We start from the raw sequence: 13,331 nt of genomic DNA, 5'->3' as shown, positions 1-13,331 counted from the left end.
CACTCGAAGGTTTAAAGACTCCTCCACCGCGCCGCATCGTCCTCCAGATTTTATTTTCATCAGAAATATTCACCCACATTCACTCAGCAGCTGCAACAGTTAGCAACAGTTGAGCAACAGCTGACAGCTGAGACCATGGCAGGCCAGAAACGAAAAGACGCCCGCGACGGAGGCAACTCCAAGTCCAAGAAAGCAATGGTGCTCTTCCTCCGCGTTCTCTTCATCAAGTCCGTTCTGACGTCCTACTAACACTACTCACCAGTACTACAAAACCGCTTCGTCGACAATCCACCCCGGCACGAGCGGAATCTTCGCGACTTGTAACCGTCACAAAGAACGGCAATGTACGCAGGAGTTGATTGAGCTTTTCAACGACGTGAGTTGTATTGTATTCGCGGAGTTGTCGTGTATTCGCGATGAACTTCTAGCGAAAGAAGAAAGCTGATTTTGAGATACCACAGGAAGCAGAGAAGCAGTACAACACCACCGAGGGGGAAGCAAGCGACGACGACGCCGATGAAGACAATGACGATATCGAAGCTTCGTTAGCTAAAGAACTCGACTCCTTCAAAGCCAAGAAAGCAGACAAGGTCAAACTCTTCACGCCTCTTGATCTCGGCTGCGAATGCGGTACCCATCTCCTCTGCATCTTCTTCTCTCCTCCCCTACTCCCTCGCTAACTCAGACAACAAGTCATTTTCTTTCGGACTAAAAAACCCGTCGACCCCGTCTCCTTCGTCCACAAAATCTGCTCCGAAGCACTTACCTCCGGCACCAAATCAACCCGCTACACACTCCGTCTCTCCCCCGTCTCCCTCACCGCCTCTGCGAACGAAGACGAGCTCAAGAAGCTGGCGTTGAAAGTCCTCGAACCTCATTTCCACGCCAAGGATCAGAAACCTCTTAAAGTATCCACAATCATCGTCAGTTTTGATACTCATCTGCTAACCTGTCTCGTAGTTTGCAATCCGTCCGACGTCTAGGAATCACACAACTCTGGACCGCGATCAGATTATCAAGATAGTAGCCTCTGCTGTAGGCAATCAACATAAAGTCGACCTGACAAACTACGACAAACTCATCCTTGTCGAGGCATTCAAGGTTCCTTCCTCCTTCCTCTTTCTTTTTCTCCACTGGCTTCTAACATGTCTTAGAATATAATCGGCATAAGCGTCGTCGACGGTGACTTTGAAAAGTTAAAACGGTACAATCTCCAGCAAATCTTTGAGTCAAAGTCCCTCGAGTCTGAGAATAGCAAAGATGAACCTACCGAAAAGGAAAACGACGACACAACTACTACTTGAGTTTTGTATATTATGATGAATAAATAGCTTGGATCAAACCCGGTCATTACTTCAACTCACTAACGTACACATCCTTCACAACAATGTGCCTATAAAAATACATAAAACTGAACAGCAAAAAACAGAAACAAAAACAAAACATTCCATCCTCATTCACAAATATATACAAATACAGATATTACCACCCCCTCAGCCAAGTCCAAACTAATTCCTCTTCTCCTCCTATTCCTCCCTCCTTTGCCGCACCATATCCAGAGACCGCGAGAGAATCAGTTTCGTCCGGTGCTGGTTCGATCGCTCTTTCTGAAGATTCCGCATTCGAATCGATGCAATCAACATCGTCCCAACTGCTTTAAGTGTTGGTCGCTTATTTCGAAATTCCTTTTCCGGATATATTCCCATCTCCTCCAGCAGAAACAGATTAGCTTGGTTACTGCACAAGTCGAATGTTAGCAATCTGATCTCAGGCAGAAAAAAAATAGAAGAAAAAGTAGTCATACCAAGCCTCAAAGCTGCCAATCTGCATCAAGAAAAACTTCTTCATAAACGCACAGTCATTCCGGAACCACTGATCCCGCTCCGCTTTGGCTCTCAGATACCGGATCTGCAGCGCCAGCGCGTTCAGTTCCGCCCGATGTTGACTCTGCAGCTCCTTAAGAATACTCTCGAGCTCTTGTCGGCTACTCGTCGACTCCACAGGCTGCTTCTTGCTCTCTGCAAGCTTCTCGGCCGCCGCGGCCATCTTTCTTTTGAACACACTCTTCGAATTGACAAACTCTTGCTTAGTCTTTTGCAGAGCTTCTAAAACTGTATCGCGCTCTTCAGCAAGTTTGTCATACGCACTCTGCAGTTCGTCTTGCCGGCTCTGAATCGCCTCCAGCTCGGCATGCGCTGCAGAAAGCCGAGCCTGTGCTTCATCAGCAGCGTTCTTTGAAGCAGACTTTGAACTAACTTCAGCCGTCATCTTCTTCATCTCCGAGTTCTTTTGCCGGATCTCTTTCTTCAACTCGTTGATCTCCTTTGTCAGCGTCCTATTCTGCTTGGCAAGTTCATCCGCTCGGTGTCTGGCAGTCTCCTTCAACTCCGCCTCTTCATTCAACTGCTGCTGAAACTCTGCAATCGTCTCCTGATCAACATAACTCTCGTTCATCCGCCGCTCAGCCGAGCTTGACTTCTGTGACTTCTTCTCCAGCTCTCTGACTTTTTTCTCCACATTGCCGATAGTCTGATCAGATTTGGCACGAGCAAGTTCAGACTCAAGCCGTGAGTTTTTAGTCTTCAGCTCGCGAATCTCATCCTCCAGCTTCTGAGTCTTCTGGGGCGAGACTGACTCCTCAGCCCCACCACTCAGTAACTCTTGAAGGTCCTTTGCCGATTTCTCAGCCTTTTGCTTATATTCTGAGACCTTTTCTTCCGAATCTTGAAGCTGCGAACGAAGTCGGGCAATCTCGGCTTTCATGTCGTCATCAGATCCCAGTCCCTCTCCGTCTGACTTCATGGCTTCAATAGTGTCCTCGAGCTGCTCAATTTGCTGATTAGCCTCTTTCAGCTCAACATCCTTCTTCTCCAACTCAGAGTCTTTGGCATCGACCTCCTCTTGCAAAGTCCGATTCTCCTCCTTCAATCTCTCAACTTCATCCTCTAATTGCTCCACCATATTATTCAACTCTTTGAAATCACGCTGCTCGCTATCTGACTCGTCCAAGTTTCGTCGGAAATCCTCCATCTCTTTCTGAAGCTTATCCAACGCATCTTGAGCGTCAATCAGGTTTGCATTCATCTGCTCGTTTTCCTCCTCGAGTTGCGCAATACGCGCGCGTTCTTCGGCTGTGAGATTTTCTTGTGATGAAAGATCGGCAATGACGTTGCTTGTCAGCTCCTTGATTTTACTCTGTGACTCTTCAAGTTGCTTCTGCAGCTTTGCCATCTCATTCCGAAGTTTCACTTGCTCGGTTTTTATCTCCGCGTTCTGCACACTGTTAGTAAACAGCCTACTCATAATAAAGCTCAAACAACGTACTTCTTCAATCGTCTGGTGGATTCCCTCTGGTGTTGTATCTTTGAGCTGTTTGCTGAGAAAAAAAATCTTGAGCTTCAGCCCAAAGTTCTCTTTCTGCATCTCGTCGATGGCCTAGAGATACTCTATCAGCAAGAACTATAAATCATAGAACAGAACAAAGAAAACCTACAGCTTCTTGCTCGCGCAATGTCATAACATTATCACCAGTAACATGATTCCTCCTCATCGCAGGCGTATCAGACCGACTATCCTCAATCGGCTCCGGTCCACGAATACTAGTTCTCGACGCCTCCTCATCCATCGTCGCCGAGAACTCAGGTCCGTCGTAGTCCGATTCAGGAAGCCCCGGCGATCGCTGGTGAAAGTCCGGCATCGGAGGAATCGCACCGTCGGTTGTTGACGAGCCACTCTTTCGAAGCGCAGAAGAACGCACTGCGCTCTTGAGCAGCGGCGTGAACTCGCGCATCGCATGCGTGCTGACGTGGTTGTTGGGCGTGGCTGCAGTCGCGCTCATGGTGTTTGTGATGTCTCCGAATTGTGCTCGTCGACTGTTGGATTTGTTGCTGTTGCTGCTGCTGTTGGCGGTGCGTCGAAGTGCACTTCGCGCTGGTGATTTGAGCGGAGTGCCCTCGCGTTGGAATGCAGGATGCTGTTTGAGATCCGCAAGTTTCGAAGCAAGAGACTCGGTACCCTCGATAGACATGTTCAGTTGCTCTGACCGTCACCTTCAGGCGGCAGTTGCTAATCAGAAGAGACGGAGTGGGCTCGACAGCGAGAAAGGAGACGTGGAGACAGCAGCGGGCGAGGAGAGCGTTCTGTGTGTGTTTTGCTGCTCGCGCGTTGTTGCTGGGACAACGGCGCAGGGTAAACACAGAGCTGCAAACCTTAACAACATCGAGCCGCACGATGTAAGGCGTTTGTGTCAGCACACGAGACCCGTTGATTGTAAGCAGAGATGAATCCGGTCAGCGGATCCAGCTGATATCGCGATGAGCAGCAGCTATCGATATCCCAGTATCTCGACCAATCGAGCTGTTCGATAGAAAAGAGGAAATATACAGTGGTTGCTGTAGAGTGACATTTGTTTGTACAGCAAGATAGTCTGTATATATATCGAAAGATGTCGGGAATCCTGCCGACCACAATCAACCCAAAGTCGCTGAAGGCCGATGCCCTCGCATCGTTCCTTACCTTGCTCGAGTCGGTGCGTTCAGAATTCTTACAGATCTTTCTGCGAACTAATAACAAGTGCGGCTTTTAACATTTATGTTCTGCAGGTGCGAGGGAAGAAGTCGCTGATTCTCGATCGAACATTATCTGCGCCTCTGAGCCATATCGCGCGCTTCTCGGTTCTTCAGGTACACTCTACCTAATACTTCAAGGGTCTACTAAATCTAACATCAATGAACTTATAGGAACACGGGGTGGACAACATATTCTGGCTAGACGATGGCCCGCAGCGCGATACCGCTCAACGCAATATAATCTACCTGATCAGAGGCGACATCAAAAACGCCCAGGCAGCGAGCGCGCAGATTAAGAAACTGCTGCAGACATCAGAGGTCGAGTTTGATTTTAACGTCTTTTTGTACCCGCGGAAAATGCTTTCAATTGAAAAAGTATTTGAGGAAGAAGGCGTCTTGGGAGATGTCACGATCAGCGAATGGAATCTGGGGTTTATTCCCCTCGAGGAGGATCTTTTAAGTATCGAGTTGCCCGAAGCTGGATATAAAGGCATGTACCTGGTATGAGCATCATATTCTGTTTTCTTCCCTGACAGTTCTGTATCTGACGTCAAACCCATAGCACGGTCTGCCAACAACAGTAAACTTCTCAGCAATCGCCCTCAACGCCCTTCAGAAACAATACGGCATCTATCCGCGAATAATCGGCAAAGGCGCGCAAGCCAAGAAACTCTGCGACCAGCTGATCCGCATGCGCGCCGAAGCACAATCCTCGTCATCCGCAGACTCGGCAGCGACAGAGTGGGCAAAGGGCGAGACCTCGGCGTTTGACCAGCTCGTTGTTATCGAGCGGCAGACGGATATGGTCACGCCGCTGATGACACAGCTTACGTACGAAGGCCTGATTGACGAAGTGTTTGGCATCAAAAACTCCCAGGCTGAAGTCCCGTCGACCTTGTTCACGGCGTCGAATCCCAAACTACCAGCGAACGGAGGCGCGCCTTCGATAGTTTCGACGACGCCGATAAACGAACAGAGAAAGACTCGCAAGGTCGTACTCGACGGACACGATACACTCTACGCCTCGCTGCGAGATCTAAACTTTGCAGTCGTAGGCACGACGCTGAACAAGTTTGCCCGCAAACTGAACGAAGACTACGAAGAGCGTCATCAGGCCAAGACGGTTTCGCAAATCAAAGACTTTGTCTCCAAGCTCGGCGGACTGCAAGCCGAACACCAAAGCCTGCGGCTACACACAAACCTCGCGGAAGAAATCATGAACCGGACGCAGACCGAGTTCTTCAACCGCGCGCTCGAAGTCCAGCAAAACATGGTCGCCTCAGGGCTCGACACCTCCACCCTGAACCAAACGATCGAAGAACTGATCGTGCGCGGCGTGTCGCTCGACATTGTGCTTCGCCTGCTCGCAATCGAATGCTTAACGAGCGGGGGCATGAAGGAGAAAGAACTCGCGAATTTCAAACGGTTGATTTTCCTGCAATACGGATACGAGCACATCCTCACTCTCAACGCGCTTACAAAGCTAGACCTGATCTTCCAGCGCGGAAGCAAGACGAGCGCGAACGCAACGACTCTGCAGTTCTCGAGTTTGAGGAAAAACATGCGCCTCATAGTCGACGACGTGAACGAGCAGGCTCCGGATGACGTTGCGTACGTGTACTCTGGCTACGCTCCATTGAGTATCAGATTGGTCCAGTACGTCATTCAAAAGCGCGCGCTCGGAACAAAGATCTCAACCCTCGGCGGCTCAGGCTGGCGCGGGGCCGAGGACATTCTCCGCGGTATCCCAGGAGACGTATTTGACCAAGTCCAAAAACCCGACGAGAAATCAATCAAGACTAAAGTCCTGCAGGCCGCGCGCAAGGAGGTCAAGCGTACTGTCGCGGTGTTTTTCCTGGGCGGGATCACGTTTACAGAGATTGCGGCGCTGCGGTTTATCGCAAGACAAGAGAGCGAGCGGAGGAAGATTCTGATTCTGACGACGGGAATTATTGATGGACGGGATATAATGAAGACCGCTATGGATATTACTCCGAGCGGGGTGTCTGTAAGCGCAGAGTAGAGCACTGTTTTTTTTTGTACGGCCTCATATTTCTAGTATTTCTAAATAAATCTAATCATTTAATCCCGTTACTCCACCACAAAAGCAACTCTCAACAGCAACAACTAAGCAAAGGCTCAGTACCGGATCCTGAGCTTGATACTGAACGGCAGCGCCGGGTCAGTGACGCTGACTTCCTCGCCAGTTTTCACGAGGTCTGTGACGAGTTTTGAGAGATTCGGCCGCGTGGCTTCTTCGAGCTGGGGTGGGGATTGCAGGTAGAGGTTCTTTTCCGCTGTTCTCAGTGAGGGTGATTTGATGCGTCTGGGATCGTTAGCTGATGAATACTTAGAAGTAAAGAAAATAGGGGACTTACACGGCCTGGGTGGTGGTCAATTTCTCCATCAATAGCCCCAAAGTCCAATCCTGCTCGATCCAGAAATCAGAAGCAACAACCCCGCAAACAGGACAGTCCTCTTTCTTCTGATGCTCGAAAGTATACGTGTAAACCGAGTCATTTCCAGAGTACATCATGTAGTTATTCAGGTACGGATTGCAGCTAGTAGCAATCTTGAGCGCCTCAGAGCAGCAGCTAGCCGCGACAATCGCGTTCGTCGACGCAATCGCGGGGATGATGTTCTTTGCGACGCCCTGGGTTAACGAGTACGTCACGCCGTCGATGCTAAACTCCGAGGCGCGGGCGATAGCGGTCTCGAAGAGCCATTGGATGTGGTCGGGGTTGTCGTTGTCTATCTTCTTGTCCGGGAACCGCTTCGGCCATTCTAGCGCGAGAGCCCACTCGATGCAATGTTCTGGTAGTCGCGGAGTGTTGGCGATGGTGCAGATAGGAAAAGTCTGTTGCGTGCCGAGCATGTCGAGCGAGCACTCGTAGCAGCTCGTAAGAGTCGGGAGGATCACTCTCGCCTGGCCCTTGAACCCCTCCGTGCCGCCATCAATCAGCGGTTTCAGACTCTCAGGGTTCTCGGCGTCGACCATGTCAACAAGCGTGGCATTGATCCACCGCCGGGCTTCGACAGAGTCAAGTCCGCAGACGACGATCCCGAACTGCGAGTAGTAACTCTCGTCCTTATCCTGGATCTTGCCGTAGTAAGGCGTGATGGTGACGCCCTTGACGCGCTTCATGACAAACTCGGCAGCGACCAGAGCCTTTGGTTTGCCGACGTCAGACGGACGGAAGAGGAATTGCCGGTTCAGGTTGGAGATGTCGATTGTGTCCATGTCGATTACGTGGATGTCGGTGAATCCTGATAGCGCGAGGTTTTTCAGGATTTCACAGCCAAGCCCACCGGCGCCAATCACCCTGTCACTCTATTATCAGCATTGTTCAGATTAGACAACATCAAGAGACACCCACAGGATCTTCATGTTGGACAGGAACTCGTATGCCTCCGGGTTGAGCTCATCCACAAACGGACCCGGACGGCTGAGGATGCGCTTCAGCGCCACTCTATAACCGTGTTAGCAGTTGCTCTCAAATACTCAAGCACAGGAATCAACAAGACGTACTTGCGCGTGGGAGAGGATTCCATCGCGGTCATCGCTGGGGATTCTGGGGTGGAGATGGTGAATATGATCAGTGACGGCTTGGATGACGTCGTTCGAGTCCTGTTCTTGTTGTGGGTGCTAACGTACAGAGTTATATAGTGGATAGGCACGTGAGATGAAACCCAGAATATACGCAACTCACACGATCTTCTCCCTTCTAGACTTTTTCTCAAAGATCAAGTCTAGATCATCTACATTTTGTATATCTTTTGTATATTTTGTAACGAGATCATGGCCGGAAAGAAAACAGAAAACTCAAAGAAGGTGAGCTTCTACAGTCAAGTGATCTAGAAGCACAGGTGACTGACGAATCAATCTAGGCAGCTGGACAAGCCCGCAAAGCCGATGCAGCCAACGCAAAGGCCGCGGCCGCGGACGCGAAAGCAGCCGCCGCCGAAGCATCAGAGTGGGACAAAGGAGCAAAGAAGGGAAACGCAAAGAAGGAGGCGGACGAGGCAAAGAAGGCCGAGGCCGCACGCAAGAAAGCCGAGCGAGAAGCGCTGCTGAAGGAGGAGATGGAGAGCTTGCCTTCGAAACCAAAGGTTAGTCGAGGCGCTGAGAAGCTTGCAAATAAGAAGAGCAGCAAGAATCAGGACTTTATGAGTAAGAAGGACTCGGTCACGTTGAACGCGAGTAACATCGACGACGCGCTGGATGCGCTCTCGATCAGTACCGGCTCGGGACCTGTTGCTGCCAAGGGACCGAACGGCGGAGTCGAGCGCCATCCGGAGAGACGGTACAAGGCTGCGTTGTTGGCGTACGAGGAACGAAGACTGCCGGAGGTCAAGGAGGAGTTTAAGGGATTGCGGCAGAACCAGATGAAGGACTTGATCAAGAAGGAGTTCGACAAGAGCGAGCTGAACCCGTTCAACCAGGTCACTGTTGCGCACAACGCGACGCAGGATGAGGTCAAGGCGTTGAAGGGCAATTTGAAGGAGGCGACGGAGAAGAGATTGGCGGGTAATTAGTGTGTTGATACAGTCAGAGTGTAGTTCATAACATTCAATTACATTAACAATCACAGCAAATCTATCTATATATCAAAAAGACACCCAAGACAAACCCAGACAAACCCAAAACACTCCCAAATAGCCCGTTATTATAAGTTATTATCATGCCACGTTATAAAAAAATTAGTAGAATCGATTCTTTGCTTTCACGACGGTAAGTCCTTCAACCACACCGCGTCCTGCGGCGCCGATGACGCCGATGCCGAGGTTTAGAACCCGGACACCGAGCGGACTCGAGGAGAGCCTATCAATAGCCGAAGATCCGACGGCGAAGCACTTTTCAGTAAACTTGTACTCACGCTCTTTATCGGCCATTCGTCTGAGCAGTTCGACGACGATCGGGAGAGAGAGGCAGAGACAGGAGGTGAGAGCGCGGACGATATGCACGATGGCTTCCTCGACTTTTGTGGAGGATTCGTCGGTTGAGTTTGAGGTTTGACAGTCTGCAGATGGCGGGAGAACTGTTGTCGAGGAGTCGGATAGGGAGTCGGGGAGGGAGAGGCTGAGTTCGAGAGCCTCGACACGGGCGAGGTCGTCGGGAAGTGCGCGGAGGAGGTATGTGAGGGCGTGGATGTAGAGCTGCCGGCTGAGTTCGGGATCGGCTTCGGAGAGAGCGAGCGAGAGGAGGTTATGGCCGTTCTTTGCGTAGCGCGCCTTGCTGTCGGCGGCAAAGGGGAGTTCGACGAGAGCGAGGGTGTCGTTGGAGATGGGCGAGGAGACCGAGGGAGATGGTGTTGCTGTTGCTGATGAAGGGGAGGATGCGGATTTGCCGGACCGGTTGACCATGGAGAGAGCGTAGGAGAGGACAGATGCCGGCAGAGCAACGGGTGCTAGAATCGACACCCTCGGACTGCTTGTCATTGTGGAGTACTGAGTAAGAAGAGGAAGAGTGGTGAGAACAGAAGAACAGGTGAACGTGGAAGTGGCGATTGTTTTCATTGTGCTTCACGCGAAGGTGCGGCTCGGCTGGTCTAACTTTAATTATATGACTAATGGATTATGTAATAATATACAATTGCTTTTAATTACTATCAACTATGCATATGCAGATGAGCTCAATAAGAGGTTTAGACCAGAGTATATCCACCATCGACAACAATGTCAGAGCCGGTGGTGTAGGTCGAGGCGTCGGAGGCGAGGTAGAGATAGGCCCCCACGAGTTCAGACGGGAGGGCTTCGCGGCCGAGAGGAGTGCGCGCGGCCCATTCCTTGCGCATTTCAGCGTCGGCGAACTTTGTGATTTCGGTGATTGTGTATCCGGGCGAGACGGAGTTGACGCGGGCAAACGAGGCCCATTCGACGGCCAGGTTCTTTGCGAGCGCGGTGACGGCGGCCTTGGAGATGTTGTAGGCGGCCTGGCGCTGGGGCACGTTGACGATGAGGGCCGAGATGGAGGAAGTGAAGATCAGACTGCCTTTTCCCTGAGCCTTAAAGATCTTTCCAGCAGCCTTAGCGACGTTGTAGTTTCCGTCGACGTTGACGGACATGATCTCGCGCCATTCCTTGTCGGTGGGGGGGTCGATGAGTTCGCCGGCGGTCCAGGTGATGCCGGCGTTGGAGACGACGATGTCGACGGTGGAGAAGGTGTCGAGGGCGAGTTTGAAAGCTGCGTCGACGGCTTCGATGTCGGTGACGGGGATCTTTGCGGGCACGACCTTGACGCCGGTCTCGTTCGCGAGATCCTCGGCGGTCTTGGTCGCGGGGGTGGAGTTGTATCCGAGGACGATGTTTGCGCCTGCTTTGGCGAAGGAGGTGGCAATGGCGAGGCCGATGCCTTGAGAGGCGCCGGTGATGAGAGCAGTCTTGCCTTTGAGCGAGAATATTTCTGTCATTGCGAGAATGCGAGAGTAATTGAGCAAGGTGGTGAGAAGAAGAGCAGACGGAGGAGGGCGTCGGGGATGGTTTTACTTTGGGAAAGCCCTAAGCCGAGTGCAGTTGGGAGTTTGAATCTGCCGAATTAGCCTCAGCTGAGTCTGCGCAGTCTGAGCGCAGTCTGCTCTGCGGATAAACGGCTGAATGAGAAGAGGAGTGTGTAGAATAAGTAATAAGAACAGCAGATATCAGTAATAACAATATAGCATACAAATACATTAATCAACTGCTATTATTCAAACAACAACAACAACAAACAGTTCTAAGCGCACGCGTTGTCGCCTGCGGTTAAGTTCGGATTAGAGTTTATTATCAAACCCTATTGATTCCGGCAGTATTGCCTTCTTAAAGCTCCCCGCCTCCACTTCGCCTTTTCTTCGTCTCTTCCTGCTCCTCCTCCTCCTCCTCTTCTTCCTCACTATTACTGCCATAATGACCATCTCTCAGAAGCCAAACATTGGTGTTTATACCAACCCCGCCCACGCGCTCTACGTCGCCCCCGCTGAGCCCGCGGCCGACGCCCTCACCCCCGCACCCGAGGAGGTCATCGTCCATGTAGTCGCGACCGGCATCTGTGGGTCGGACATCCACTTCCAGAAGCACGGCCAGATTGGGCCCACCATGGTCGTCCGCGACGAGCACATCCTCGGCCACGAGTCCGCCGGCGTCGTCATCTCCGTCGGCTCGGACGTCAAGGACCTCGTCGTCGGTGACCGCGTCGCCCTCGAGCCCGGTGTGCCTTGCTACAAGTGCGACGTCTGCCTCTCCGGCCACTACAACGGCTGCCCGGACGTGCAGTTCAAGTCCACTCCGCCTGTCCCCGGCTTCCTGCGCAGATACGTCAACCACCCCGCCCGCTGGTGCCACAAGATCAACGACATGCCCTACGAGCTCGGTGCCCTGCTCGAGCCCCTCTCCGTCGCCCTTTTCGGCGTCGAGACCGCCGGCCTCAAGCTCGGCGACCCCGTCGTCATCTGCGGTGCGGGCCCTATTGGAATCGTCTCTGCGCTGTGCGCCAGAGCCGCCGGCGCGGAGCCCATCGTCATCACCGACATCGAGCAGAGCCGACTCGACTTTGCCAAATCGCTCGTTCCCTCCCTCCGAACCGTTCTCGTCGGCCGGGGCGAGACCGCCGAGGAGACCGCAGAGCACATCATCGAAGCCGCCGGCGGCCTCCGACCAAGAATCTGTCTCGAGTGCACCGGTGTCCAGTCCTCTCTGCACGCCGGCATCTACTCGCTCCAGTTCCGCGGTGTGTGCCACTGCATCGGCGTCGGCGCCTCCACACAGTCCATCCCGTTCATGATCCTGTCCGTGAACGAGATCGAGATCAAGTTCCAGTACCGCTACATGAACCAGTGGCCTAAAGCCATCAGAATCGTCAACGCCGGCCTGCTCCCGGGAATCGAGAAGATGATCACCCACCGCTTTGCCCTCGAGGACGCCGTCAGTGCGTTCGAGACCAGCGCCAACCCCAAGAGCGGCAGCGTCAAGGTCATGATCTTTGACGAGGAGTAGTTCTGTCTGTATTTGTACAGCAGCAACAGTAGTTTATAGATGCGCTTTTTATGTTTTTATTGCTTTCTTTCTGTTTATTGTCCATTATTCTACATTTAATCATCATCATAACCATCATCATCTCTAAGCGCGACCCCGGACACGTCAAACTCTAACCTAATTCGGCAATTCATCCTATTCAACCGTAACTCTAATTACATAATCAACAGCCAACCCCAGGCTGGTCACGTGAATTCCAGGCCTCCCCACAGTTTTTCCTGGTTCCTGCCCGGCGCAGACACAACCAGCGACCGAAGAACCTCTCCTCCTCCTCCTCCTCCTCTTCCTCCTCTTCCAGGGCTCCGGGGCCAAGCAGTCACGATTCAGTACCCGGTAAAGCTCTCGCCGTCGACCTTCTCGGTCGACTCCCTCGTCCACCACGTCCCCCGCATGCCCTCCGACAACACCGACGACCCTTCGTCGGCCTCGATCGCGACCGGCCCTGACTCTCTTCACCAGCACTTGCAGCAGCAGCAGCAGCAGCAGCATCAACAACAACAACAGCTGTCCTCTTCAGAGTCAAACCAGAAACAGACCGGCCAGCGGAAGCGCATCGCCAGGGCGTGCGACCAATGCAACCAGCTCCGAACTCGATGCGACGGCAAACAGCCGTGCAAGCGCTGCTCATGTATGTCCCACTTCACTTATCTCTCTGCGCTCTGCTCTAATATCCTCTAGATCAATCCATTCCATGCGAATACGAGCGCCAGGTCAAGAAGCGAGGAAAGGGCTCCCACAAGTACGCGACCATCACAG

At 52.2% G+C, this 13,331-nt stretch overlaps 7 protein-coding genes across 7 annotated transcripts; 4 read left to right on the top strand and 3 right to left on the bottom strand.

Moving 5' to 3' along the window:
- The first annotated feature begins 29 nt into the window (after positions 1–29).
- BZA70DRAFT_284238 (uncharacterized protein) lies at positions 30–1,328 on the top strand. The gene is made up of 6 exons (XM_064913574.1): positions 30–198; positions 263–376; positions 462–630; positions 694–908; positions 961–1,101; positions 1,155–1,328. Exons 1-6 carry the CDS (start codon positions 136–138, stop codon positions 1,302–1,304), a joined length of 852 nt encoding a protein of 283 aa, XP_064765923.1. The 5' UTR covers positions 30–135; the 3' UTR covers positions 1,305–1,328.
- Positions 1,329–4,125: 2,797 nt separating this feature from the next.
- Positions 4,126–6,767, top strand: BZA70DRAFT_86337 (Sec1-like protein). Its single transcript, XM_064915483.1, has 4 exons — positions 4,126–4,528; positions 4,602–4,682; positions 4,740–5,069; positions 5,131–6,767. Exons 1-4 carry the CDS (start codon positions 4,445–4,447, stop codon positions 6,589–6,591), a joined length of 1,956 nt encoding a protein of 651 aa, XP_064765922.1. The 5' UTR covers positions 4,126–4,444; the 3' UTR covers positions 6,592–6,767.
- BZA70DRAFT_251411 (uncharacterized protein) lies at positions 6,653–8,324 on the bottom strand. Its single transcript, XM_064910709.1, has 4 exons — positions 8,098–8,324; positions 7,946–8,038; positions 6,947–7,891; positions 6,653–6,894 (listed from the first exon to the last, which is right to left on the bottom strand). Exons 1-4 carry the CDS (start codon positions 8,127–8,129, stop codon positions 6,708–6,710), a joined length of 1,257 nt encoding a protein of 418 aa, XP_064765921.1. The 5' UTR covers positions 8,130–8,324; the 3' UTR covers positions 6,653–6,707.
- On the top strand, positions 8,325–9,122 carry BZA70DRAFT_260783 (uncharacterized protein). The gene is made up of 2 exons (XM_064910885.1): positions 8,325–8,400; positions 8,457–9,122. Exons 1-2 carry the CDS (start codon positions 8,368–8,370, stop codon positions 9,102–9,104), a joined length of 681 nt encoding a protein of 226 aa, XP_064765920.1. The 5' UTR covers positions 8,325–8,367; the 3' UTR covers positions 9,105–9,122.
- Positions 9,123–10,042, bottom strand: BZA70DRAFT_284230 (uncharacterized protein). The gene has a single exon (XM_064913573.1). The coding sequence runs from the start codon at positions 10,005–10,007 to the stop codon at positions 9,270–9,272; it is 738 nt and encodes a 245-aa protein (XP_064765919.1). The 5' UTR covers positions 10,008–10,042; the 3' UTR covers positions 9,123–9,269.
- A 122-nt stretch (positions 10,043–10,164) lies between these two features.
- BZA70DRAFT_284229 (carbonyl reductase) lies at positions 10,165–11,023 on the bottom strand. Its single transcript, XM_064913572.1, has one exon. It carries the CDS (start codon positions 10,976–10,978, stop codon positions 10,214–10,216), a length of 765 nt encoding a protein of 254 aa, XP_064765918.1. The 5' UTR covers positions 10,979–11,023; the 3' UTR covers positions 10,165–10,213.
- A 359-nt stretch (positions 11,024–11,382) lies between these two features.
- Positions 11,383–12,652, top strand: BZA70DRAFT_284228 (putative xylitol dehydrogenase XdhB). The gene has a single exon (XM_064913571.1). It carries the CDS (start codon positions 11,451–11,453, stop codon positions 12,534–12,536), a length of 1,086 nt encoding a protein of 361 aa, XP_064765917.1. The 5' UTR covers positions 11,383–11,450; the 3' UTR covers positions 12,537–12,652.
- Positions 12,653–13,331: the final 679 nt, after the last annotated feature.

The sequence above is a fragment of the Myxozyma melibiosi genome (genome assembly GCF_037950935.1).
Source record: "Myxozyma melibiosi strain Phaff 52-87 chromosome Unknown BZA70scaffold_14, whole genome shotgun sequence".
Lineage (NCBI taxonomy): Eukaryota > Fungi > Ascomycota > Lipomycetes > Lipomycetales > Lipomycetaceae > Myxozyma > Myxozyma melibiosi.
This window is presented reverse-complemented; position numbering and strand designations above follow the sequence as displayed.